A 25,289-nucleotide genomic window follows, 5' to 3' on the forward strand; every position below is an offset into this window, starting at 1 on the left:
GTTTTGGCCAGGTACTATGTTCCTGGATTAGCCACCATGAGAACGGGCTACAGAGCTATTGGTCTGACCTTGTAAGGCTATTCTTATGTTCTTATGTGTGTGTGTGTGTATAGGGTTGGGGTGGGAGGTACTAACTTTTATTTTGATTGAAAGAAAATCAATAAAAGTACAACTTTTGAGGCATGCTGGGCTCTGCATTGCACACAGAAAACTGGACATCAACTCAATTCTAGTGATATTTTAGTTCAGCTCTCCCAAAAATTTTATCTCCCCTCCCCCCTTTACAAAGCCCAATAATATGAGCCATTGCGGTAACTGCCTCAAAGACCATTTGGATATAAAGGACTTCAGAGATTTTGCCATGCAGCAATCACTAGCGCGGCTTTGTAAAAAAAAAAAAAAAAAAGAGGGGGGGGGGGAGTTCTTATTCAGTTCACCAAGAAGTGATTTATTTTAATTGTGAGCAAAGCAGACACAATTGCAAACATATCAAAAATAGCCCACAGAATATCACACACAAATAACTTACCCCCTCTTTTACTAAGGCGTGCTAACCGATTAGCACGCGCTAATCAAATTAACGCACACTAAATGCTAATGTATCCATAGATTAACATGCACGTGTTAGCGTTTAGCACGCACTAATCGGTTAGCGCACCTTAGTAAAAGAGGGCCTTAGGCCTTCTTATACAAAGGCGCGCTAAGCGTTTTAGCATGGATTTAGCGTGTGCTAAATCAACGCATGCGCTAACTGCTAATGCATCCATAGGGTGACATGCACGTGTTAGCATTTAGCGCATGTGGGTTAGTGTTTTTATTCACATATCCTAGGGCTTTCTCAGTGCAAAGCAAACAGCGTAAACAGACAATGTCCATTTCTAAGCAACAAAACAAAGCCAGCAAATAAAGAAAAGAAAAAAAAATTTCAATCAAGTACAGCCTTCAAGAATATTACATGGGGGTCTGTTTTACAAACCTGTGATAAGAACATAAGAATTTCCACTGCTGGGTCAGACCAGTGGTCCATCGTGCCCAGCAGTCCGCTCACGCAGCGGCCCTTAGGTCAAAGACCAATGTCCTATTTGAGTATAGTCTTACCTGCGTACAGTCTGGTTCAGCAGGAACTTATCTAACCCTTTCTTGAATCCCTGGAGGGTGCTTTCCCTTATAACAGCCTCTGGAAGTGATGCTGCCACGGCTTTGCAAAAGTGTTTTTCTCTCAGTCATTTCTAGAACATTGAAACCTATAAAGGGAATCCTTAACATTAATCTATAGGACATGGTTTATTGCCTTTTCAGTGAGAAACCAAACAACCTAAACAGACAAAAGAATATCAATGTCCACTATAACCATTCAAGCTTAGCATTAAAGTTTAAGAATTACTCTTGTTTCCAAGCTATTAAACAAACTGGATTATTACAGATTGATTCTACATAGACATTCAATGCTATCAGAATAACTGGCTTCTTTCACACAAACAGACCCTCACGAAGCATGGGATAAGTATCTACAAACTTAAAACAGAAATATGTGGACAAAAGTTAAGCTGAACCGCCAAGAAGCTAGACTCTCTCCCTTCCATCCCTTGCATACAATACAACACCACAAAAACAATGACACATGTCCTCTAATACTGTGCAAAATATAAATATAGCAGATGTAAATTTGGGGATCACGATCAGATCGGAGAAAGTTATCATGCCGCTGTACCGGGTCATGGTGCGCCCTCACCTGGAGTACTGCGTCCAGCACTAGTCGCCTTACATGAAGAAGGACACGGTACTACTCGAAAGGGTCCAGAGAAGAGTGACTAAATGGTTAAGGGGCTGGAGGAGTTGCCGTACAGTGAGAGATTGAAGAAACTGGGCCTCTTCTCCTTGAAAAGAGGAGACTGAGAGGGGACATGATCGAAACATTCAAAATACTAAAGGGAATAGACCTAGCAGATAAAGACAGATTGTTCACCCTCTCCAAGGTAGGGAGAATGAGAGGGCACTCTCTAAAGTTAAGAGGGGACAGATTCCGTACAAACATAAGGAAGCTCTTCATCCAGAGAGTGGTAGAAAACTGGAACGCTTTTCTGGAGTCTGTTATAGGGGAAAACACCCTCCAGGGATTCAAGACAAAGTTGGACAAGTTCTTGCTAAACTGGAACGTACGCAGGTTAGGCTGGACTCATTTAGAGCACTGGTCTTTGACCTGGGTGCTGCCATGTGAGCGGACTGCTGGGCACGATGAACCACTGGTTTGACCCAACAGCGGCAATTCTTTTGTTCTTATGAAAAAGCAGACAAATAATGATCACCACTTTACAAATTAACAAATATAAATAAAACAAAAAATGGAAATAAGATAATGCCATTTTACCGTATAGCAGCAAATGTAAGAAAGACACTTGTGTCATTTTATGGATTAGCTGATGTGCTTTCAAGAGCAGGAGTTCATAAAATGCTAACAGTTAGCCCGTTTGGCAAGAAAAGTAGACTTACCTGCTTAAAGTTTGTATTGCTTTTTATATGGAATACAGTGTTCCCCTGCGAATTCGCAGTTCGCAAATCTCGGAGTCACTCATTCACGGTCTGCTCCGACCGCCTCTTCCTGTAGTAAAGTTGGGCTACACCAATCAGAAGCTGCGTGTCAAAGCAGATCCTGATTGGTGTAGTCCGACTTTACTACAGGAAGAGGTGGTTGGAGCAGACCTTGAGTGATTTTCTTCACCCTGCCAGTGCTCCAGCTGCCCTCTCCTGCTTCCCCTGCCTTTTTCAAAATTTGTGACGGTTCCTGGAACAGAATCCCCATGAATTTCAGGGGAGTACTCTATTGAGATTTTGCAAGCCTTTTACTCCTAGAGTAGACTCACTTAAGAACATAAGAATAGCAATACAGGGTCAGATCAGTATCCTGTTTCCACCAGTGGCCAATCCAGTTCACCCTGGCAGAAACCCAAATAGTAGCAACACACTATAATACTGAACCTGTAACCTGTTCTGAGCTCTACGGGGACAACAGAATTGAAAATAAATTAAATAAATCCCAGGGCAAGCAGTGGTTCTTGGTGATGGGATAACTGCGCGCCAGACACTAGCGTGCCGACAATCCAGTGCTGACAATTTGGCGCAAGACAGAAGCGCGTGGGGGAAAAAATAATTTTTAAAGAGCTCCGACTGGGGGGTTGGGGTGGCAACCTCCCCCACTTTATTGGTTAGTGTTTGTGCTGCCGTTGCGGGAGGGTGTGGGGGGTGAAACCCCCCACATTATAGAGAAAATGGAACTTTTCCCCCCCAAATCAGAAAAAGTTCCGTTTTCTCTGTAATGGAGGTTTCCAACCCCCCGAACCCCCCTCCAACAGCAGCGCGAACACTAATCAATAAAGTGTGTGTGGGGGGGGGGTTGCCACCCCAAACCCTCGGTCGGAGCTCTTTAAAAATTACTTTTTCCCCCGTGCGCTTCTGTCTTGCGCCGAATTGTCGGCGCTGGATTGTCAGCGCACTGGTGTCTTGCGCGCCACTGACTATGAACCGTGGTTCTTCATATATTTGCAAAATTTGATGGCTAGCATTTGGGATCACACAGATCCCTACTTCAGATTATCAGGCTTCACATCTCGAAAGCTTGGATTTTTCACATTGGGGACCAACCAAAAGATATTGTGACCCGCATCCTATTGTGATTCAGCATCCTATGGAATCAGTATGTCAACATGAGTTTTGCACTGCCAGAAGAATGATACCGTAATCTCATGCATAAGTTGTCAGCTTTAAAGAGGCACTGACTCAAATACAGTCTTACTATAATAAATTGGGGGGGAGGGGGAGGGGGAGGAAGAATTTGCGATATGTGCCTGGATTTCTTATCCTGTCATTGTTAATGTGTTCTGCTGGATCGCCTTGCAGCTCATACTGCTGTGTATTTGCTCCACCTGGTGGATTTTGCAGAAAGAGTTTTGATAACAAATCAATTACTGACGATAAAACGACAAGGCAGAGGCACGAAATGCTCAGGGCTTATCAAGTGTTCAGAGCTAAGAATCGATACGTTCAAAATAGGGACTGGCGTAATTTTAAAAATCTTTAGACCTTGCAGGTCCAATGCTTCCAGACAGATTTCTTAGGGCATCAGGCCGCCGGGTGGTATAAATTGTTATCTGAATTCTTGAACAAAAAAACAAAATCCAGTCTTAGAGAAATTTGGAGCATTGAGATATAGCAGTATATTTCTGTGTCTCGATGGCCACGTATTTGGACTTGGAGGATGAGATGTACAGCGTCAGCATCTATGAGACAATCCTGGTTTTTCTTGTTGCACAGATCTTTTTGGACCCCTGTTAGGTTACAAAAGTTGGACATTTCTAAATCTAATAGATGCTAGCACTGTCATCTAGACATCGGGACATTGGATCATCTGTTGTTTTATTGTCCTTTGATACTCAACTTTTGGAAGTCAATATGGGGACAGATTAACCTCATATTGGAATCGACAATCCCATTGACTTATGAGGTAATTGTATGTGGAACACTACTGTATGTTAAGCTCCCCATGGATCGTTATAAATGCCGGCCTTTTCTGATTGGGGTAGCCATACAGAAATTGGAAACTCGAAATTGGAAAAACTGTGATCGTCTTAATTTTTCCTTTTGGTGGGCGAGCTTATGTTTAAGCTACAGGTATGAAAAGATGAATGCCGATATTTTAGGGCATTCTAAGATATTTAACTTAGTTTGTGGTCCATTAACATATTTGTACAATTGTTATAGTTCGTTTAGCCTTCTTTTACTCATGTAATTCAGACACATCCGGAGGTGGGGGGGGGGGGATGTATATTTAGGATGATCTTTAAGGTAATTGTGGGGGGAGAGGGCATATATTGTTGTACTAATACTGATTGTATTTAAGTGCTTATTTATTATTACTGATGTGAATATTGTGTTGCACTTTTTGTTAGTAATAAAAATTAATAAAGAATTAAAAATCAAAATAATGGCATGTAACAGGGTATCTTGCAATCTACCTAAAGGCCTTCTGGACAGCAACAAGCAAATAAGCACATGGAAGGAATGTTTAATTGCGGGTGTGCACTTGAATTTGGTTATGTTAGCGTAGATTTTCATTGAATTAGAAACAGCTTGAGCAAAGCTTCTTACACCCTGGGCATGTGTTTTGTTGCATAAAGAAGCACAGTCATAGACAGTGGGATGGGATGAACCACAGGGATCATGGCCTCACCGATATTATGTCCAACACAGCATTAGCAACTAGAGAGCTTGGGAGGTAGGGCTGGAGATTAGTTTGTTTGGCCCTCCAACTTAAAAGTAGATATGGGCAGCTAGGCAATTTTTGTGTTGTCTCACAAGTAGTAGTAGTTTGGCAACAAATTACATTTCTTAAACAATATTAATGTTACCAGCCAGCAGTGAGTTTACCCACAGAAAAAAAAAAAAAAAACATTTTGTAACAAAATTTTTGTGTTGTGCCATTTCTCATGTTTACATGAATTTTCATGATATTTATTTTCATCTGGCCATTTTGTCAGTTTCTGTTAATGGTGCACGGTCTTTGGAAACAGTGTGAAATATGTAGAAAGAAAGCACATTCATTTCCCAATAAGCACTCATACACACACGGGAACTATTTGGGCAAAATTCTCGAAAACACATGTCCTGATGGCAGGTGGTGGTAGCTGTTCTACTGTCATCTGGCAGCCAATCAAGATGTACATTTTAAAAAAAAAAACTCTTTGAGGCAGAGCATCCACATTGTAGGCCTCTGGAACGTATCTACGGAGACACACAGCAACGCTTAAGCACACCCAAGGTGGGGTATGGCTTTGGCATGAAGTGGCCTTGGGCAGGCTTAAGCTTCACTACATGTCTACGTAGATGCAAGACATAAGAACATAAGCATAGCCTTACTGGGTCAGACCAATGGTGCATCAAGCCCTGGAGCCCATTCTCACTGTGGCCAATCCAGGTCACTAGTGCCTGGCCAAAACCCAAGGAGTAGCAATATTCCATACTACCAATCCAGGGTAAGCAGTGGCTTCCCCCTGTCTTTGTCAATAACAGACAATGGACTTTACCTCCAGGAACTTGTCCAAACCAGAGGGCCTACATTTTGGGCATCTGACTGGGACTGTAGATGTGATTCTCTTTTGGACGCCAATGTGTGATTGACATGCGATTGGCGGCCACTTCTTAAAAGGCCGCCAATGTTGGTGTCCTTAAAAGAATCAGGTCCTTCGTGCGTACACAATAGTTTGCACATTCATGGTGATGGAAGTTCCACTGTTGGGAAAGAGTGTGCCTTCATCCAAAGCACACTGTGATCAGCAAACACCAAAACAGGAAATATTATGGGGTTTTTTTGCTCATTTTCATTTGGTAATGACATAGCATTTGTTCTTTGCATATCCTATGTCATTGCAAATGCCCTATCCCTACTAAAAAGATGTTCCATTGCCCCTCAACCTAGTACAAGCCACCCAGCTAGATGTGGTAGGAATTAGGGTAGGTTCTAGCTCAACTAGTTGCTCTAGCATAAACAGGAGAGGGCAAGTTCATCCCCATATGAATGATGGCATTTTTTTTTTGGGGGGGCACAAAGTAATAGAACATAAAGCCCATTCTTGTTGACAGCTAATCATTGCCCAATTCCTCAGATTGACTTGTTCTACCCAGTCAACCAATGGCATAACTGAGAGATCAAGACCATTTCAACATCAGCGCCAACATGTTATGACTACTATGAGTGCATGTAGCTACAGAACCATCATTGCCAGTAAGACAAATCATTTGCATATAACTTTTGGCTTGTTTATTTTTGAGAAAGGTTCTACAGTAGCAACTTGCTTTAGAAGGCAAGCCTTATCTTCCTCAGGCTGGTGCACAAACCTAGCTTAATGCAACCCAATAAAAGAACAATACCATAACAATTATAATAAAACACCACTGCTCATCATTTCCGTGAACATTAATCACAAGCCTATTCCAGATGTTTTTGCTGAAAGACCTTGTGTAGGCACTTAGAAATTTCTTGGTAGTCTAAGTATTCTCAGTACTAGTTATCGCTATTTGGGAGGAAGTCCTACAACTTGGCCAAAAGACATCACCCAATACAGTTAACTATTGCCTTTATGTAGGTCTTGACACAGAGATGATCTGTAGATTTTCTTTGGAAATTAGGACTCTGTTGTACTTTGATCAACTCATTGTTGTCCTTAGTTTTTTTTGTTTTTTTTTTTTCTTTCAGATTGTAAAAGCTCTCTAACAGAAGGTGAAGTTTGCAAAACAGTGTCTCCATATGCAAGGGATTTGGAGACCCTTTTATTGTCTTTAAAAAATGTCATTCATAGCCCTCATTAGCATTTATTGTTGCAAGCATACAAGCAGAAAATGTGAAATTGGTATGTCATGAATAGCTCCACAGAGCTCTAGAGCCCTGAAATTTTGCCTGCAGTGTGGTGAGGGGCAGGCATTGAGAGAAAACTGTCCAGATGGCTGGCAGCACAGAACAGAGCTGCAGGTTTTTGTCTCTGGTGCTGAGAGGAGGGAAAGTTCACTGAAGCATATGCAATCACCCTTGCATTTTTAACAAAACTAACTTGCCATCAGTCAAAATGGGAGGGAGGGAGGGGGGGGTGGTGGTGACATTGAAACAAAGGTTTCCAATATAATGTTACAGTCCTTGTTAAATTAATAAATTGTGTTGAATTCATATGCTACAGATTCAAATTATCAAAGAGACCTTACTAGAATTAAATCCATGGTATGTACATGTGAATCTATTAAAAATACTAATAATAATAATAGTTATATGGAAGGACATTTATGTTTGCTGTCAAAGTGAACGAAGTTAATATATCTGCTAAAACAAGTTTGGTCACCCAAGTTAAACCAGCAATTACTTGGTTTACTAGTTCTTTTTATGTGGGTAGGAAGCTAAAAAAAAAAAAAAAACATCTTAGGAAATTCAGAAATTTAAGTCTCCAAAGCAGCACATGTTTCACCTGAAATTATGATCCAAACTGATCTGGATCCATTTTATTGATATGATTCCAATAACTCTGTTCAAATATGAATTTGTTCTCTGCATGTTCCATGGCCATAGAAGGGCTGCATAGAAGATGAGAATGTTTTCCCTGGAGTTTCTTGTATAGCTATGGTTCTCTTTAAAACTATATAATAAAATTCTATTGTGAAATATTTGCTAGCATATCCTAAATGGTTGAGCACGTCTCAAGTCCAGCTGTAGAATTTCAGATGTCCTCCTGCAATTGGTTGATAGGACACCTTCCATAGCCCTTTACTAAGGATACAATAGACCAGGGGTAGGGAACTCCGGCCCTCGAGAGCCGTATTCCAGTCGGGTTTTCAGGATTTCCCCAATGAACATGCATGAGATCTATTTGCATGCACTGCTTTCAATGCACATTCATTGGGGAAATCCTGAAAACCCGACTGGAATACGGCTCTCAAGGACCGGAGTTCCCTACCCCTGCATAGACTAATGCCCGTTTTCATTTGTGAGTTAAAATGGCAGAGGCTGGTGCCACCGGGTTGGCATTTGTTTGCAGTTTTGCACTTTTATAAGCAGAAAAGACAAAGCATCAGTTTCATCTTAGCAAGTCTTAAAGGCAGAAAAAAAAGTGGCTGCTATTGTGCAAATTAAAAGTGGAACGCCGTCAAAACTAGGCAATTTGGTCCACTGCCTAGGCCCTCTTTTACAAAGGTGCGCTAACCGATTAACGCGCGCTAAACTCTAAGGCGGCCATAGACTAACATGCATGCGTTAGCATTTAGCGTGCGCACCTTAATAAAAGAGGGGGTTTAGTAAGATAATGTTACTGTTAATATACTGGGTCCCTTCAATAGTGAACTACGTTGCCCGTATGCGAGGACCTTTATTTGATAGGAAGGTCTTTAATTTTAGGGAAGGGGTTAAAACACGGACCTGGCGGACCTCGCGGATCTAAAACCGCACGTCCTTAAAAATCTGAGGTCCGTGCCACTTGTAGTAAGTTTCTAGCTCTGACAGACCTCGATGACATTTTAGCGCCGACAGATCTTAATACTTTTCCCTCCCTATGCTGAGATGGATCCGTCGGCGCTAAATTGTCATCGAGGTCTGTCAGAGCCAGAAGCTAACTACAAGTGGCACGGACCTCAGATTTTTAAGGACGTGCGGTTTTAGATCCGCGAGGTCCGTTGGGTCCGCGTTGTACCCCTTCCCTTAATTTGATGATCCACCGTTTTGCACATTGAAATAATCTTGTTTGATCCAGAACATTGGCTCCACCTCTCGTTTTCTACTGTTAAGATACTGTTTATAATATTGCAAAACCTCGTGTTCTTTTCATCGGTTCCGTTGCTGCCTGCTGGTGTGTTGTTGTTATTTTGTTGTTTTTTTTGTGAAACAATCAAGCTTATGTTTGGGAAGGAAAAAGAATATTTTGTTTTCCGTAGTCTTTTCCTTCTTTCCAGCACTGGAACCATAACTGGTAAAGGAAAACTACATTTTCTTGGAAAGAAAGATGATAGGCTCTGGATCCCTCAGTAACAGCAGGAGGCAAAACATGGCTCACACGCTTCCCTTGGACTGACGTGCTTCCAAAGATGCTCCCAAGTAGTAACAACAAATTATTACAAGTGTTTGTCAGGTGTTGCGTGCAACTGTCTGTTAGACTGACATAAAACTTAGGCCAGCTTCCAAAAAGAGCGATCTGTCTCCCCCCCCCCCCCCCAACGCCACTGCTCACACATTAGGTGGGTTTGCCCTGTCAGTGGGATGCCTTAAGAAAACACTAATAGCTTCCAGCTGGGTGGAAAATCAAAACCTTCGGGGGGGCTGACAAAACAAGCAGATTAGAATATGAAAGCACAGCTAGTGCCTCCGTGTTATTTGTTATCGTTGGTCCCACTGAGGATTATTTCCCAAAATGCCAGCCTCGATTGGTGGCCTGTGGAAAGTGGAGCCAGCAACGAAGAAAGCTGGATATTACAGAGTCCGCCCTTCCAAGCTGGGGTAACCCACTTCATGGAAAAGCCCAGCCCGAGACCGGGAAGGGGGGGGGGGTCCTGGGGCCCATTCATCAATGCTCCTGGCCTGATCATTGAGTGCTTTCTCATTCAGTTTATCAAGTCTTGCACATACAAAAGTCAGAATAAGCCTGATTCAGCTTTGTTAAAGCCAACGAGGAGTAAAATGCTCCATTTGAACCCGCTCTGCCCTTGGTTTTTCATTTGGTTAATGTAGTCCTGCTTAAATGAGTGTCTTTATTGGGTCGGTCAGAATATCTGAAACTATTAATTCTCCTGCACTGAATAGCCGGTGGCAGACCAGAGCAGATGGGGTAGAAGAGTATTTGGTCGGGTGTATTGCTTTCAATTAGGATCAGTGAGGTTTCAGCTCCTTTGAATTAACTCACTTAATACCCACTGTGTGAAGTCATGAATTCACAATGTATCACAACAGTCGGCTGCAAAGTGGAGGGGAAAGTTAAGAGGATGTGTAGAAAAGCTTTGAACTAAAAATTCTTACCTCACTGTTAGAGGGAGCTTTCAGTGTGTCCAGATGCATTTCAGTCAACTTCTTATCCCTGTTGGTAAGTTCATTCTGAGCGTTAAGTCGTATAGCCTCGGCAACAATTTAGTTAAAATATAAATATATATATATATAAGACTGAGACATAGGACACGGTAAGCTCCTTGCTGAAATTCAATTCTAGCCAGCTCTTTCACTGCAACATAGGTTTGAGTTGGGTAAATGTGAATGCAACACAGTTGTATTACTATTTGCGAGTGCTTTTAGAGTGATACTTTTGGGGGAAAAAAAACATATTTCGGATAAGATTCCAGTCAGTTTCCTAAGAGTCACTCGTTTTGATAGGATTTTTGTTCATTTCTCGTTCGAGATACGGTTTGCAAGACAGATGCGGGAACGAGTTAAAACGCGGACCTGACGGACCTCGCAGATCTAAACCCGCATGTCCTTAAAAAAATCTGAGGTCCGTGCCGTTTGTAGTTAGTTTCTGGCTCTGACAGACCTCGGTGACAATGTAGCGCTGACGGGATCCGTCTCAGCATAGGGAGGGAAAAGTATTAGGATCCGTCAGCGCTAAAATGTCACCGAGGTCTGTCGGAGCCAGAGACTAGTGCTGGAGCGGCTCTAAAACGAATCCTTTACACTGGTTTCCTGCAGCCCCAGTAAATCGGCTCTGACAGGCCTCGGTGACATTGTAGCGCGGACGGATCCTAATACTTTTCCCTCCTTATGCTGAGACGGATCCGTCAGCGCTAAATTGTCACCGAGGTCTGTCGGAGCCAGAAACTTAACTACAAGCGTCACGGACCTCAGATTTTTAAGGACCTGCGAGTTTAGATCCGCCAGGTCCGTATTTTACCCCTTCCCGACAGATGCATCAAAAGTTATTTTGCAGTGTCTGTGCCAAAGCATTTGTGTGTTATGAAGCCTCCTTTCGTGCTATAATTTTTTTTAAAAAAAATCCTGATCATTTTGAGCGAATCCTTTTCTCGTTCCAAGAATTGGCCCTGGATATATTTCAGTTCATTTCATAGCTGAAAACAATAATGCACACTGCAGTGCTGATCATAAAACAGCCATAAAACAGCCCTGCTCCAATCTTAAAGCTCATGTTAAGATCACAGATCAAGGAATATGGATTTAGGGAGGACTGACAAATGGGCTGGAGCCTGCCGGAGTGTATTAAATGAAAGGAAGAGACAGGGGGAAGGAAAAAACACAAACCAAAACCAACTATTCATGCAGATGGTTGCTTAAGAAAAATGCTGAAGTAGTCTAAGATGTGCAGGCATCCTGTCAGTCCCTTCGGCAAGCAGGCTTCTAGGGGAGATTCTCTAGGGATCCAGGTTCTGTTGACGTGGATCAATTTAAAGTGGCAATTACTCCAGTCAGATAACAGCTTAAAAAGCTCTTCTTTCCCCCCCCTCCCCCCTTAACACATGGAAAAGATACATAATCACACGGTATATGGAAGTTCCAATTTTCTGCGCTATGGTTCGGGCACTCACAGTGTACTTTTTAATGCAGGGTATCATCTAGTTTTTCTTTTGCCAGCGGATTCTGAGCACGACTTGATTAAAAAAAAGAAAAAAGAAAAAAAAGGAAAAAAAAGGTCGAGTTTATAAAGATGAAGGTCTCTTGTTGATGCTCAAGAAGGCAGAGAACCAAAAGCAATAACAGAAATAGCAACAGCCCCTGCCATCTCCAATTAAAAACAAACAAACAAACAAAAAACTATAACCCTTAGCAGACCACAAGGGTCTACCACTATTTTTTTTTTTTTTTTTAAATAGGGTGTGAAAAAATGGTAAGTTCCTCAAAGTTCTCGCTCTCGCAGGCTTAATAGATTACTGTACTTAACCCTCGCTCGAAAGTGTGTCTTAAGATTACTCTAGCTTCCTCTCCACCGCACTGACAGCTGATCGGCGTCATAAATAAGGCGCAATAACATACCATTAGCGGTATAGCCGTGCCATCGTTAATGGCTGTGGTCTCTTACAGTCGAGCCCCACGGCAGTGTACTTTTAAGGATTTCACTAGAAAGGGTGGACCGATCAGTAGGACCTCTTCTGTTGAAATTCTTTCTGACAATGTTTATCACCAAAGACGATGATTTGTTGAGACAGCGTGCGTGTGGGGGTGGGGAGGTGTGTGTGTGTGGGGGGGGGGAGAGGTTGATTAGGCCAGTTTGTCTTGTAGTTAGACACGGATTTCATCAGGGACATACGACAGCTCCAAGAAGAGAAGAGGGGAGGCAATCATTTTAGCTGCCAAAGGTTGCAAACGCACACACATGTTAATCACGTGGAGTGGAAGCAGACGAGAGAAGTGCTCTGCAGGGCAGAAGTAAGGGACTGCAAGAGTTAACCGTGCAAAAGGATGACGCAGATTTCCTGAAGCTTTGGGACCGAGTCATAAACTGAGTGGCACATTGGAAAGTTGCAGCGGGGGGGGCCCCCCCTGGGGGGGGGGGGGTTCCAGTGTGCAAGGGTCATAAACTGCAAAGGTGTTCTGCAGAAAAAAGGATGGATTTTGCAAATGTCAAATAGAGTTTTGATTTGTGTATTTTGTATATGTACAGTATATAAATATATACATACTATATATATCTATATGTCTATATCTATATATACTGTATATATATAAGTATATGTGAACATATATGTATATGTGAATATATATGTATATGTGAACATATATATACATGTATATGTGAACATATATATGTATATGTGAACATATATATATGTATATGTGAGCATATATATATATATATATGTGTGTGTGTGTGTGTGAGTGTGTGAATACTGTATATATGTATGTATATACCTCATAGAAGAAACATACGTGACTCACATGCCTTCTGTGGCACACTCAGGTTTATTCAAAAGGCTAGGCACCATATATATCTCTATATATTCACATACATACATACAGTATATTCACACACATACTATGTATGTGAATATATAGAGATATATATGGTGCCTAGCCTTTTGAATAAACCTGAGTGTGCCACAGAAGGCATGTGAGTCACGTATGTTTCTTCTATGAGGTAAGGATATATACAAAGGACTAAAGAGAGACTGCTGAGAGGAAAATAGCCAGCCTGGGATAAAGCACTATAACAAAGGCGCGCAGTTTTATGTATCATAACGTCCATTACAGCTTATTAGGCAAGAGTGGCTTCAACAGATCCAGGCGTCTGTTATTCAGGCGAAGGATAAACATTTAAGAGGGGGGTGAGGAAAAAAAAAAAAACCCCAACAACCCATAAGCAATCGAGATGACATGATTGTTTCTCTTTTGTAAGGGCTTTGCAGGGAAGATTTTGTTTTCGTCTGCACGCAAAAGGTAAACGCGCGCGAGCTGCAAATGTTTGGCGCGTATCAATACGCGATTCCCAGGGGGTTAAAAGCACTGTGGTACAATAAGTGGCGCGCTCCTAAGTGTCTGCTGTTTTCTACAGACAACAGAGAGGCTGACAACGGGAATGATTTGGATACTTTTGTTCACCGAGATAAATGGGCACGTTGCAAAAGCATTAAAAAAAAAAAAAAAAAAGTGTTTTCGTACACATTTTCGAAGCCCCGGCTAAATAAACAAGCATAGCTTTACTAAGTAAAACATAGCGCTTAAGAGAATTAGGTTTTTTTTTCTCTTAACCTGGGGAGAAGGGAAAGTTCACAGCAGCTACCCCCGAATTCAGTTTCTCCAAGAAGCCGGACAAAAGTCTACTCGGGACCCCAGAAAAGGTGATGATCCACATCCCAGCGTTTGTTTTTTTTTTTTTTTTGTCGTTGCTTATCGGTTCCCTGCAACTTGCTGCAGGAGGTAGAGTGAAGGGGGCTTATGATCATTTACACACACACAGACGCACATCTCTCTCTCCCCCCCCCCCCCCCCCCCCCCCCCATTGTTCCGCCTGAAGAGCCAGGGCTGGGTTCAAGGCCACATGTGCTCCTGTCATCATTCACATTTCTGCTCCAAGTGCAATCCGGAGTGGCAGCTCTCCATCTGTCTTTTGGCTCGGCGGACGCACGCGCCGAGGCTCCTGCCTCCAGCGCCGCTCGGGGGCCTCCGCTGCCGCCTCTGTAGTAGCTCATTCCGGAGCGCGAGCCCCTCAATGAGCTTCCCCTGAGCCGAGAGCGAGCGCGAGCCATTTGCGGCGCGGCGCGTCTTATCCTAGGATGCCTGGTGAGTTAAAAAAAAAATGATTACGTCTGTTTGGCTTTCAGTGGCAAATGCTAATTATGGGGTGACCGTACGTGGAAAATAATCTATACGTTCTGTGCAAGTGGCTATTGATTGGTAGTGGAACAAAGCTTCGCGGAAGGGGTTGTCGGGAGCATTGATAGAAGAAAAAGCGAGGCAAAGCATCCCGGTTTTGGTTGCAGCTCACCACGGGGGATATCTTTGGAGCAAGGAGAAATACCGCTGCTTGTTCCGGCTCTAATGACTGTCAGCTGGAGCTGCTATCTGCAAACGTTGCAGCGGTGGCGTTTAATTCTCAGACCTTTCCGAGCCCGGGCTCCACACTTTCTTAGCCGGCGGCTGCTTATTCCTGTAGTGGCGAGGGAAGCGGCAGTGCGGGGAGTCATTGCACCCCCCCTCCCCCATCCAAGAGCCACGATGTCTAGTCACCTTGAATCGAAATTGCTGCGACCGTGTAATAAAAAAAAAAAAACAGCCAGCCAAACAGTAAAAAAAAAAGAAAAAAAAAAAGAAGAAATAAATATCAGGAAAAGAAAGAAAAACGCCTTTTGGGGGTGGGTGAAATTGTCGTCAAAACTAGGAAGTCTGTTCTCTGTGGCAAATTTCCTACAGGAAATATTATCCTTGGATCCGTGACCACTCACCTTAATTGATAAAGAGTGGTGCCAGTGCAAACACTTCTTGCATACAGGCTGGCTTGCCAGAGGGCTTTCCCCCGCCCCCCCCCCCTCTAGAAATCTGGCAAACTGGATTGTGTGCGCTGTTTACAATGTGTGAGGGTCTGAGCAGTCATGTGCTTGACTAGAGCAGCCTATCTCCAGATGAAGCAGGCAGGAGGAAGGGAGAAGAGAGAGACAGCAGCTGGCCTGTTCTGGAGAATTATTTGGACAGGAGTGGATCAGGCAGTGCAGAGCTGTGTCTGCTCACCTAGAACCTGGGCACCTCCACAGATGGTGCTCTAAAACAGTATTTGACCGTCATCTTGCTGGGGCCACAGTTGTAGGTACTGCCAGTTGTTGGAAGAATGTTTTCTTTTTTTTTTTCCTTTAGGGGTAGTATGTGGTCACATTCCTCCACTGATGAATGTCTTGATCCAGGGGCTGCAGTTCTGATCAGAGTAGGAGCCTTGGTTGCTGAAAAAAAAACACAAGGCTAAGCAGATTTATAAGGCTGCTCAATGCGAAATTAATTTGCATAGATAATAGCCAAGATCTGTTTAAAGGTCAAGTTAACCCTTTAACCTTTAAATTTGATTTGCATGCATTGTTCTGAAGCTGTGTTCTTCATTAGGTGTAACACAGTAACCCATTAATGGGGAAAAGTACAGATGATACCAAAGTGCATTATGCAAATTGAATAAGGCAGATGTTTGGCATACATTTGTTTAAATTTACACTGTATAGTGTGGTTTGCACTAGAATCTGTCATTGTGATATTATAGATTAGGGATTGTTTTGTTTTGTATTCAACATTGTATTTAAAGACCTCAGTACCACCACCATGATGAATTTATTGTATTACACTGTATGTATTTTGACAGTTTATAGGCTACTGGATTGCTAAATTTCAGGGCAGATCCTTTCAAGAACCTTTTGACAGCCAAATCTTAAACATCTGACTCTTAAATTGCTTAATCTGTCTCCATATTCTCACTGGTTACATTTTCATACATCTTTAATCGAAATGCATCGATCCATGTTTAAACATGCAGTATCTGGAGCAGTGTTCTGTCATTATGTGTGTGTATATATGTGATATATATGGCTATATATTCACAGAGAGAGAGCTACAATGTTGATTTGCAAGAATTTCTCTAAAGTAAAGGCAAGCACAAAACATGTGTTTAATACTGGCTCTGGTTGCTAGAAAAGCATGTACTTGGGTAGACAGAATGCACTAACAGCTGTGACTAGGAACATGTGCCAGAATGGAGATCCTTGAGCAGATCTGACACTTGGCTATTTTTGACACCCATCTGCACTTTTTCACTCTCCTTGGCGATGAATGGTTTCAGTCTATGCAGAGCATAGTTCAGCCCTTTATGTGATACATTTTACTTTTTTTTTCTTTTTTTTAGCTAGGCTGTTTCTGTATTATAAATTACATACCGGTAGTTTATGCGTGAAAGATTAAAAGGATGCACGCTTCTATATTTGCAATCTGACAAGAGGACATTTACAAAGGGGTGCTGAAAAGTTCTCAGCCCAATCAAGGCGAGAATGACGTAGTCAATGATCTGAAATAATATCAAAATGCAGAATTTTGTTTCTGCAAATTGGCACTTAATGAAATAAGATAACACTCTTTTCAGCTACAGTGGCAAAATAACGCTCAGAATTTAGGAAGTTGGTTGGCTGGGCTGAGAACTTTTCAGCACCCCCCTTGTAAGTCCTCAGGAAATGTTTTCTGTGAATATGGACATTGGAAATGCTGTTTATTTATATTGCTTAAGTCAAGAAATGCAGTCCTCTGCTCTCCTTTGCCTAGAAATATTTACTTCTTCATAAAGTAAACATACATTATTTGGAATCTATTCTAGTCCTTTTTCTTATTTTCTGCATGTGGAGACAGTCAGCTGTAAATGGTGAATACTGTTAAAAATGCCAGGGACTGCAGACACTGGCACATTTTTTCTTTTAGATCTGCAGGTAGGGAAATGGGGAAATCACTGTGGCAAAAGCAAGTATCAAAGAACAACGCTGAGGACTGAGCGAAACTAGAACATGTTCAGGGAGGGAACCATCTTCCTAAATTTTCAGTACCCATTGGGCAGTGACAGATCTTTTAATACAGGGCCTAAGATGAGTGCTAGTGGCAGATCGTTTTAAATTTAACACAGCACAGTTTCAGGATTTGTGGTTGACTGTAGACCCTCCATTGCATAAACATTACAGATCTATCAGCCATTGTGTAGTATTTTCAAAGAACAGATGCTGGCCAGCAAAACGATTCGTGATTGCCCCTGGCAGGATTCGGGTCTGTTTCCTTAAAAGGACAATCGGTGATCACAGTCACCAGAGCCCAAAAATAAAGTGCTTCTTTCAGAAGATGGCCTGGCGTTAGGTCAGACCACCCCCTTTCTTTACTCCTGCTCTCCAGATGTGACTGCAGCTTTTTTTTTTTTCCTTAATGTTCATGTTTCAAAAATGGATTTGTTTTCAGAATCTGGTTTTACTTAAGACATCTCCATCCTGGAGTGCATTTTATAAATTGCCCACATATTTTTCTTAGCAGAGAACTAACTGGCTGTAATTTTTAACATATGGCCATGTCATGTGATTATTTTGAAAACACTTGCACATAGGTTTAAGAAGGTCCCAGCTGAAATGATCCATCATCTCAGTCAGCCTGTTCCTTAACAACATATTCTGCATTTTCCATTAAGGAAAGCAATACATTATTAGCTTAAGTTTCAAGGTGGTAGAATAGTGTATTGTTGATTGTAAACCATAAACCTCTTTATTATCTGTTGAAAATTGATTTGGCATTTATAGCCACTGTGTACTTACTCTTCTGGTTTTGGTATCAATACTAGCAAGCAGTGCTCAGAGTACAGGAACCAAATTATCATGGACATGTAACTGTTATTTTCCCAAGTAACTGGATGTCTACATTTTTAAAAAAAATGCATATAACTCTTATAGTAACAACTGAATCATTTAAAAAAAAAAAAAATCTAATTATAGCCATGTTAATATATTTAACCCCACTTTAAAAAAAATGAATTTTCTACCAACCCTGATAAAAGCAGATCTGAAATCTGAAAATATTTAATTGATGTGCCAGTCTTTTTATGCATTATCTCTCTCTTCAGGTCATTTATTGTTTGAAGATGATTTAATTCATCTCCTCTCCCATTTCCCTCTACTGTGGGCTTTTCATTAGGAAACCAATGCCATCTGTCTGCCAGAATTTGTGATGATTTTATGGCATGCTGTAAAGGTAAACAGCTCTATAAAAGGTAAATCACATGAGGTCATTGCTCTAAAAAATGAAGTTTTAGGTTGTTGCACAGAGAAGCCAAGTGATTTCCTAAAGGTCAAAAAGAGCTATGGAGAGTATTGAAAACTAGATCTTGAGATTTCATGGCTTTGTATTCCAAACAGATGAACAAACTACTAGCTCCATTTACCATGGCTTTGCTGCCTTTCCAGAGAGATCTGTGTGCTTAATCAGTACATAATTGAGTTTTCAGATGAATGAGAAAATGCCAGGGCTCGTTTCCCTTTCCCCCCTCCATGCACATTATTTTTCTTTACTCATCATCATCTAAGATAGATTTTAAAAATCATCTTTTGTGTAAAGGCAACTTTTTTTTTGCTTGGTAAATCCTTCTTCATTCCACTCAGTTGGAACCAGGGTTTTGGATCTGGCAACGTGAGTCTTCATTTGTACCTAAGCAGAGTTATTTTTTCCACTCCCTTTCTGCCAATCTGGTTAGTGTAATGATTGACAGGAGCTTGAAAGTGACCCACTAGAGTTTCTTCTAGATTGAATTATATCAATTATACTAAATCCAGCCACTAGGTGTCACCTTTTAAAGAAGGCTACGCTAGAGAATGACATGGGGACAAATTTGTCCCTATCCCTGTGGAAGCTATCTTCATCCCCATCCTGTCCTCACAAGTTCTGCTCTTGTCCCTGCCCCATCCCCATCCTTGCAAGCTCTGTCCTCATCTGCACAAGCCTTAAACACTTTAAAATCATGTGTTCAGGCTTGTTCAGAAGGAGATGGAGATAGATCCCGTGGGGGTGGGTAACAAATTTGTCTCCATGTCATTCTCTAGGCGATGTCTCTCTCCCTTGAAGCATCCCTGGCCCTAGCTGACCAGAGGTGGGGAAGATACAGTGGGGTGGACTGAGCCAGGGATTTTGCATGCAAACATTGCACTACAACAGGGTCTGCTTTAGTTGCCTTTCAAATGAGGCTTATTTTTTCTCTCCTTGATTTATTTATTTTTACAGAACAACTCAAGACAATTTCCACAGAATACTTATTTATGATTATGAATGTATAAGCACAGTTCTTTTACATGCTCTCTTGCCCTTTTCACGTTCAGATAGCTGTATTCATTTTCTCCAGAATTGATGCCCATAAATTATTGAGGCAACTTTGACTTATGGCATTAAATTGAAGCCCCCAACAATGAACTTTATAGTTAGGTTGAGATAATGGGAAGAAGAAATATAAAAACCCATCATTATGGAAGCTTGCAAGGGCAGATCTGAAACCTAGCTGCATGGGCTATATGAAAACAGCAGTGTTGTAAGATTTGCTAGTACAGTGGTACCTTGGTTTAAGAGCATAATTCGTTCCAGAAGCATGCTCTTAAACCAAAACACTTGTATATCAAAGCAAGTTTCCCCATAGGAAGTAAGGGAAACTGCTTTGATTGGTTCCACCTCCTACCCCCCCTGAGGCTACCAGTGTTGCTCCATTCTCCCCCCCCCTTGAGGAATCCGACGCTGTTCCAAACCCCTCCCCGCGATCCGGCTTCCCCCCCCTGCGAACCTGCATTCTTCCCCCCACTCGCATTGCCCTCCCCTCCACCGTGATCCTACTTCCCCCCCCCCCCCGAGCAGTCAATGACACTTCCTTTACCCGACTTGGCACCAGTGCCGGTGCCCGAAGATCCTCCCTCTTCTGGCGCGGCCTGGGCTGGGCGGTGCATCGGAAATCCTCCTTCTTCTGGGCTGGGCTGGGCTGGACTGGCTTTGAGCATTTGCGCATGCTCAAAGCCTTCTGGATTGAGAGCGAGACCAGAAGGCTTTGAGCATGTGCAAATGCTCAAAGCCAGTCCAGCCCAGCCCAGACCAGAAGAAGGAGGATCTCCGATGCACCTCCCTTCCCAGGCCGCGCCAGAAGAGGGAGGATCTTCGGGCACCGGCACTGGTGCCAAGTCGGGTAAAGGAAGTATCATTGACTGCTCGGGGGGGAGAAGTAGGATCGCGGTGGAGGGGGGGGGCAACGCAAGCAGGGGGATGCCGGATTGCTGGGGGGGGGAAGCCGAATCGCGGGGGGGGGGGGGGGCGCTCGTACAGCGAGGCAAGCTCGGTTTACGAGGCACCAAATTTGCGAATGTTGTAAACCGAGGTACCACTGTATTTGGCATCTATATGGTGGCGCCTCAATTTGTACTTAAGGAATATATAAATTATGTTGGATCTTCGTTTTATTAATTAGCTTTTAGTTTAGAAGCCAGATTGGATCAGCCTGATAACAGTTACCCCTATCTCTGGTAATGTGGATACAGAAAAGTTTCAAGATCCATCTTTTGCTCTACTGGGTCCACAGATGTTAATGAACATTCAGGGCTCCTTTTACAAAGCCTCGCTAGGGCCTTAATGCGTGGAATAGCACGTGCTAACCGCTACCGCCTCCTTTTGAGCAGGTAGTAGATTTCAGGCTAGCGCACGCTATAGTGTGCGCTAATCCAGTGCATGTGATAAAACCGCTAGCGCGGCTTTGTAAAAGGAGCCCTCAGTGTAGTGATCTGGATACTAGTTTTGTACTATTCAACTAGTGTGGATTTCCTGCAGATCTCGGAGGAAAGCTTTTAAGGATTTGATTTCTGGTTCAGGAAATTTTTTACACATAAAGAATGTGCATGAAATTGATTTCACTTGTTTAATATCTCAGAATTAACATATATAGAAAAATGATGTGCTTAATTTTTTTTTTACATGCATTAATTAAGGCCCCCTTTTTATCAAGCTGTTTTAGGGGTTTTTTTTATCACCAGCTGCTGTGGTAAAAGCTCCAACACTCATAGATTTCCTATGACTGCTGGAGCTTTTACCACAGCGGCTGGCGATAAAAAAACCATAACACGGCATGATAAAAGGGGGTTCTAAATTTTACATCACTTGTTTCTGAAAGAAATGGAAAAAAAATGTCTGAAAATATGCTGACATACCTAATAATCCAGAACAGAACCCATATTTTGAGCCTATCTACATCTAAATCATTTTGTTATTTTGAATATTAAAAGCTATCCAAATTGAAAGTTTTATAGCGCTTGCAATTTGACTAGAGAAATGAACCCATATAAGTCTTTTAACCTGTGGTTGAGATAGTCTATGTGAATATAGCACTGAATTCAGCAGAGCAATTAATGCATGTAGAATTTTGGATATGTGTGCTTGAATCGACATACTGGTTTCTCTCTGCTAGCAGGACCAATAGCTTCGTCATCTCATTTCCAATTATCATTATTAGTATTATTATTTTTTTAACCAAAGGCTTCAGTGTTCTTCTGTTGACTCTTTGTAAAGCCTGCCAAAGCAAGTTCATCTAAAATATGCTTCCAAGCTCTATTGGCATCTGTAAAACAAACTATCCTGGCATATCTGCTTGCTAACCATAATCTTAAAAGGGCTGTGCATTCATTTGAAACAGCTTGGAAAATGTAAATAACATATTCCATGTTGTTTCTAAACTGAAATGATGGGGGGGGGGGGGAGGGATCCCCCAAATTTCACCTTTTCTAGTGTTTCTGACTCCTCTCCCCATATTGCTAATAGCTATCGAGCACAAGCTAGCCTTGAATCAATGACCCTTGAGTTGAAAAATCTTCCAGGAGGAGCTATTCTGCCTCTTGTGACTCTGGTTCTAGCTAGCCCATTCCTATCTGCATCTTGTACCTCTGGTGATCTTAGTTCATTTTTCCTGATAAGCACAGCAGAGCTAGCAAGCTAGGTATTTTCCCCTGTCTCTGAATTTGTTCCCTTCTGTTTTCTTGTTCAACTGTGCAATTGGTTCCTGTTTTTGCAATTCTTCCTGACGATTCTTGATTCCAGCTTCTTGTCAAGCTTTTTGCTTTCAGTTATCCTTAGTTACTTTTTTGTGTTGAATGCCCCACTTGGAGGTTCAGTGGCATTAAAACTTACCTTGAGCAATCCTAACTCTCATCTTGCTCTTGAGAATTCCTTGTGTTGTAGCTCTCCATACACTGGTTATAGACTCTGTGATAGAATGAACCAGCCAAAGTAAAAATAATAATAATCATTCAGTCACTCAGACCAAAAAGCTGATAGAAGGAATCGGCTAAATTTGAATGTCCACAGCAGCTTAAGTAGAACTGCCAATTTACTCATTTCCAAGAGGGAGATTTTAAACCAGTTCTGCTTTCTGAGAAGCCTATCGTGATACATTATTGGATGAGACCTGTAGCCCCTTCCCTTCCCCCATTCCCTCTTCTCCTGGCCCACCCAAGCCTTTCCAGCTCTAATTTTTTATTTGCAAATTAAGCCTTTCCTGTAGCTTACTGCTTTGTAGTGTAAGTTTAGAACCAAAAGGACTTGGCAGCTGTACATTAAAAAAAGTTCCTTATGAAGTGTTTCTAGTAGTTCTGGCACACTCAAAATATTTTTTTTTTTTACAGAAAAGCCCCATTTGCTTGTTCTTCAAAGGAAAATAAAACATCTTGTAGGTTACTTTCTGGTTGGACGGTAACAGCTGGATTCTGTGCAGTTTGAAAGACACTGTAACTGCCATGATTCTCAGGTTTAGAGTGCCTGTCTTGTTTGCTCCAAAGATTCCTAAATATAGGTCTTTAAGCTGTGCCTCAAAGCTACCTCCTTGCAAGAATCCATAAGAATATAACATAAGAACATAAGAATTGCAAGTCTGGAACAGTGGCCAACCCAGATCCCAAGTACCTAGCCAGATTCCAAGTAGTTAAATAGATTTTATGCTGCTTATTCTAGGAATAAGCTGTGAATTTATCTAATCCATCTCAATAATGGTCTATGGACTTCTTCTTTTTTAGGAAATTAGCCAAGCCTTTTTTAAACTCCGCTAAGCTAACTGATTTCATCACATTCTCAAACAACGAATTCCAGAGTTTAATTACATAGAAACATAGAATATGACAGCAGAAAAGGGCCACAGCCCATCAAGTCTGCCCACTTTAATGACCCACCCCCCTAAGTTCGTCCTTGAAGTAATCTCACATGGTTATCCCATTTTTTCTTAAAATCTAGCACACTGCTGGCCTCAATTACCTGCAGTGGAAGATCATTCCAATGATCAACCACCCTTTCGGTGAAGAAATACTTCCTGGTGTCGCTATGAAATCTCCCTTGTTGTGTGAAGAAATATTTTGTCTGGTTTGTTTTAAATCTGCTACTTAGTAGCTTCATTGCATGCCCCATGGTCCTAGTATTTTTGGACTCCTGGTATTCTTGTCTAGGGGCTACAGCGACCATTGTTTCAGTGCAGTGGGGCTGGGAGCAAAAGAGGGATTGCTCCTGCCCCAATACTGTTCCACTGATATCCCTATTAAGTGTCAGGGGACGTTAATTCCCTCTTTGATGGGGTTTGTGAGATGATACATTGCCTAATGTTGATACTGTGTGTGTGTGCCGGGGGGGGGGGGGAGGAGGGGGTTGTTGGTAAGGGATGGGACTGGGTTGGCTGATGCATTTAGGGGATGATTGTTGTCATTGGGGTTTCAGGTTGTGATTAACAGTTCAGGTGGGTGGCTGTGAACTGTACCTGTATTAACAACATTGCTCTGAAATAAGTTTATAAGAGCAAAATTAAATATATCAACACCATCTGCAAACAACACATGAAACAAAATCTTTTTTTTTTTTTTTGCCTATACAGTACAGTCTCAAGAGTTACATTAGAAGGATGGTGAAAGTATGCAGAAACCTCCTAATAGAGGCGATGAAGACAAAAGCAGGGATAAGTTGGGCTAGATTTAAGAGTTTGATATATGTAGACCAAGGGGGTATCAACCCAGTCCTTGGAATACACCCTGCCAGTCAAGTTCTCAGGATGCCAGATTTTGTCCTCAAAAAAAGAGGATATGTGGCCACGCCCCAATCCACCCACAGCCCCTCGCCCGCCATCTTTTCCGCCCCACCCTCATCCGCTTCTTCCCCGCCCCTCCTGCCATGTGCGTCTCTTTCCTTTCCCTGTACCTCTTTAACGTTCCTGGTGCCAACATCAGCTCTTCCTTTGATGTCACTTCCTAGACACGGGTACAGGAAGTAACATGAGAGGAAGAGCTGACGCTGCCACGAGCAGCAGGTTGGGGTTGCCGCTCGCACCAGGAGTGTTAAAGATGTACGGGGAAGGTGTGTGCGCATGTAGTAGGGGGGAGAGGAGTGAGGGGGCAGAGAGGTGGACAGGTGCAGGCACCCCCACCAAGATGGTGCCCAGGGCGGACCGCTCCCCCTTATTGGTTGTACTGCATGAAGGCCCAGATTCTTTAAATGGTGCCTTAAGGTAGGTGCTTAGATCGTCACACCTAGTCAATCTAGGCACCTAACTTACCCCCCTTTTACAAGGCTGTTCTAGTGGCTACCACGTGGCAATGGCCGTGAAGCCATTTAAATACCTATGGACTTTCGAGCAGTTATCGCAGTAGTCTGCACTAAACGGCTTCATAGAAACATGATGGCAGATAAAGACTAAATGGCCCATCGAGTCTGCTTGTCCGCAGTAACCATTATTTCTTTCTCGCTCCGAGAGATCCTACGTGCCTATCCCAGGCTCTCTTGAATTCAGACACAGTCTCTGTCT

General features: G+C 42.4%; 1 protein-coding gene across 6 annotated transcripts in view; it reads left to right on the forward strand.

Moving 5' to 3' along the window:
- The window catches only part of RUNX1T1 (RUNX1 partner transcriptional co-repressor 1), a 446,411-nt gene that overhangs the window by 94,361 nt on the left and 326,761 nt on the right, over positions 1 to 25,289 (forward strand). For 2 of the 6 annotated variants that reach the window (XM_033933227.1, XM_033933231.1), the window contains exon 1: positions 10,535 to 10,598. The exons of 2 other annotated variants lie outside the window; for them this stretch is intronic. In XM_033933227.1, coding sequence (XP_033789118.1) covers positions 10,568 to 10,598 — 31 coding nt within the window. In that variant the 5' untranslated portion in view covers positions 10,535 to 10,567. Of the gene's footprint in view, positions 1 to 10,534; positions 10,599 to 14,490; positions 15,756 to 25,289 lie in introns of those variants that run through there. 2 more of the 6 variants (XM_033933230.1, XM_033933229.1) reach the window with 2 other exon arrangements.

This window comes from Geotrypetes seraphini, chromosome 2, assembly GCF_902459505.1.
Source record: "Geotrypetes seraphini chromosome 2, aGeoSer1.1, whole genome shotgun sequence".
NCBI classification, from domain to species: Eukaryota; Metazoa; Chordata; class Amphibia; order Gymnophiona; family Dermophiidae; genus Geotrypetes; species Geotrypetes seraphini.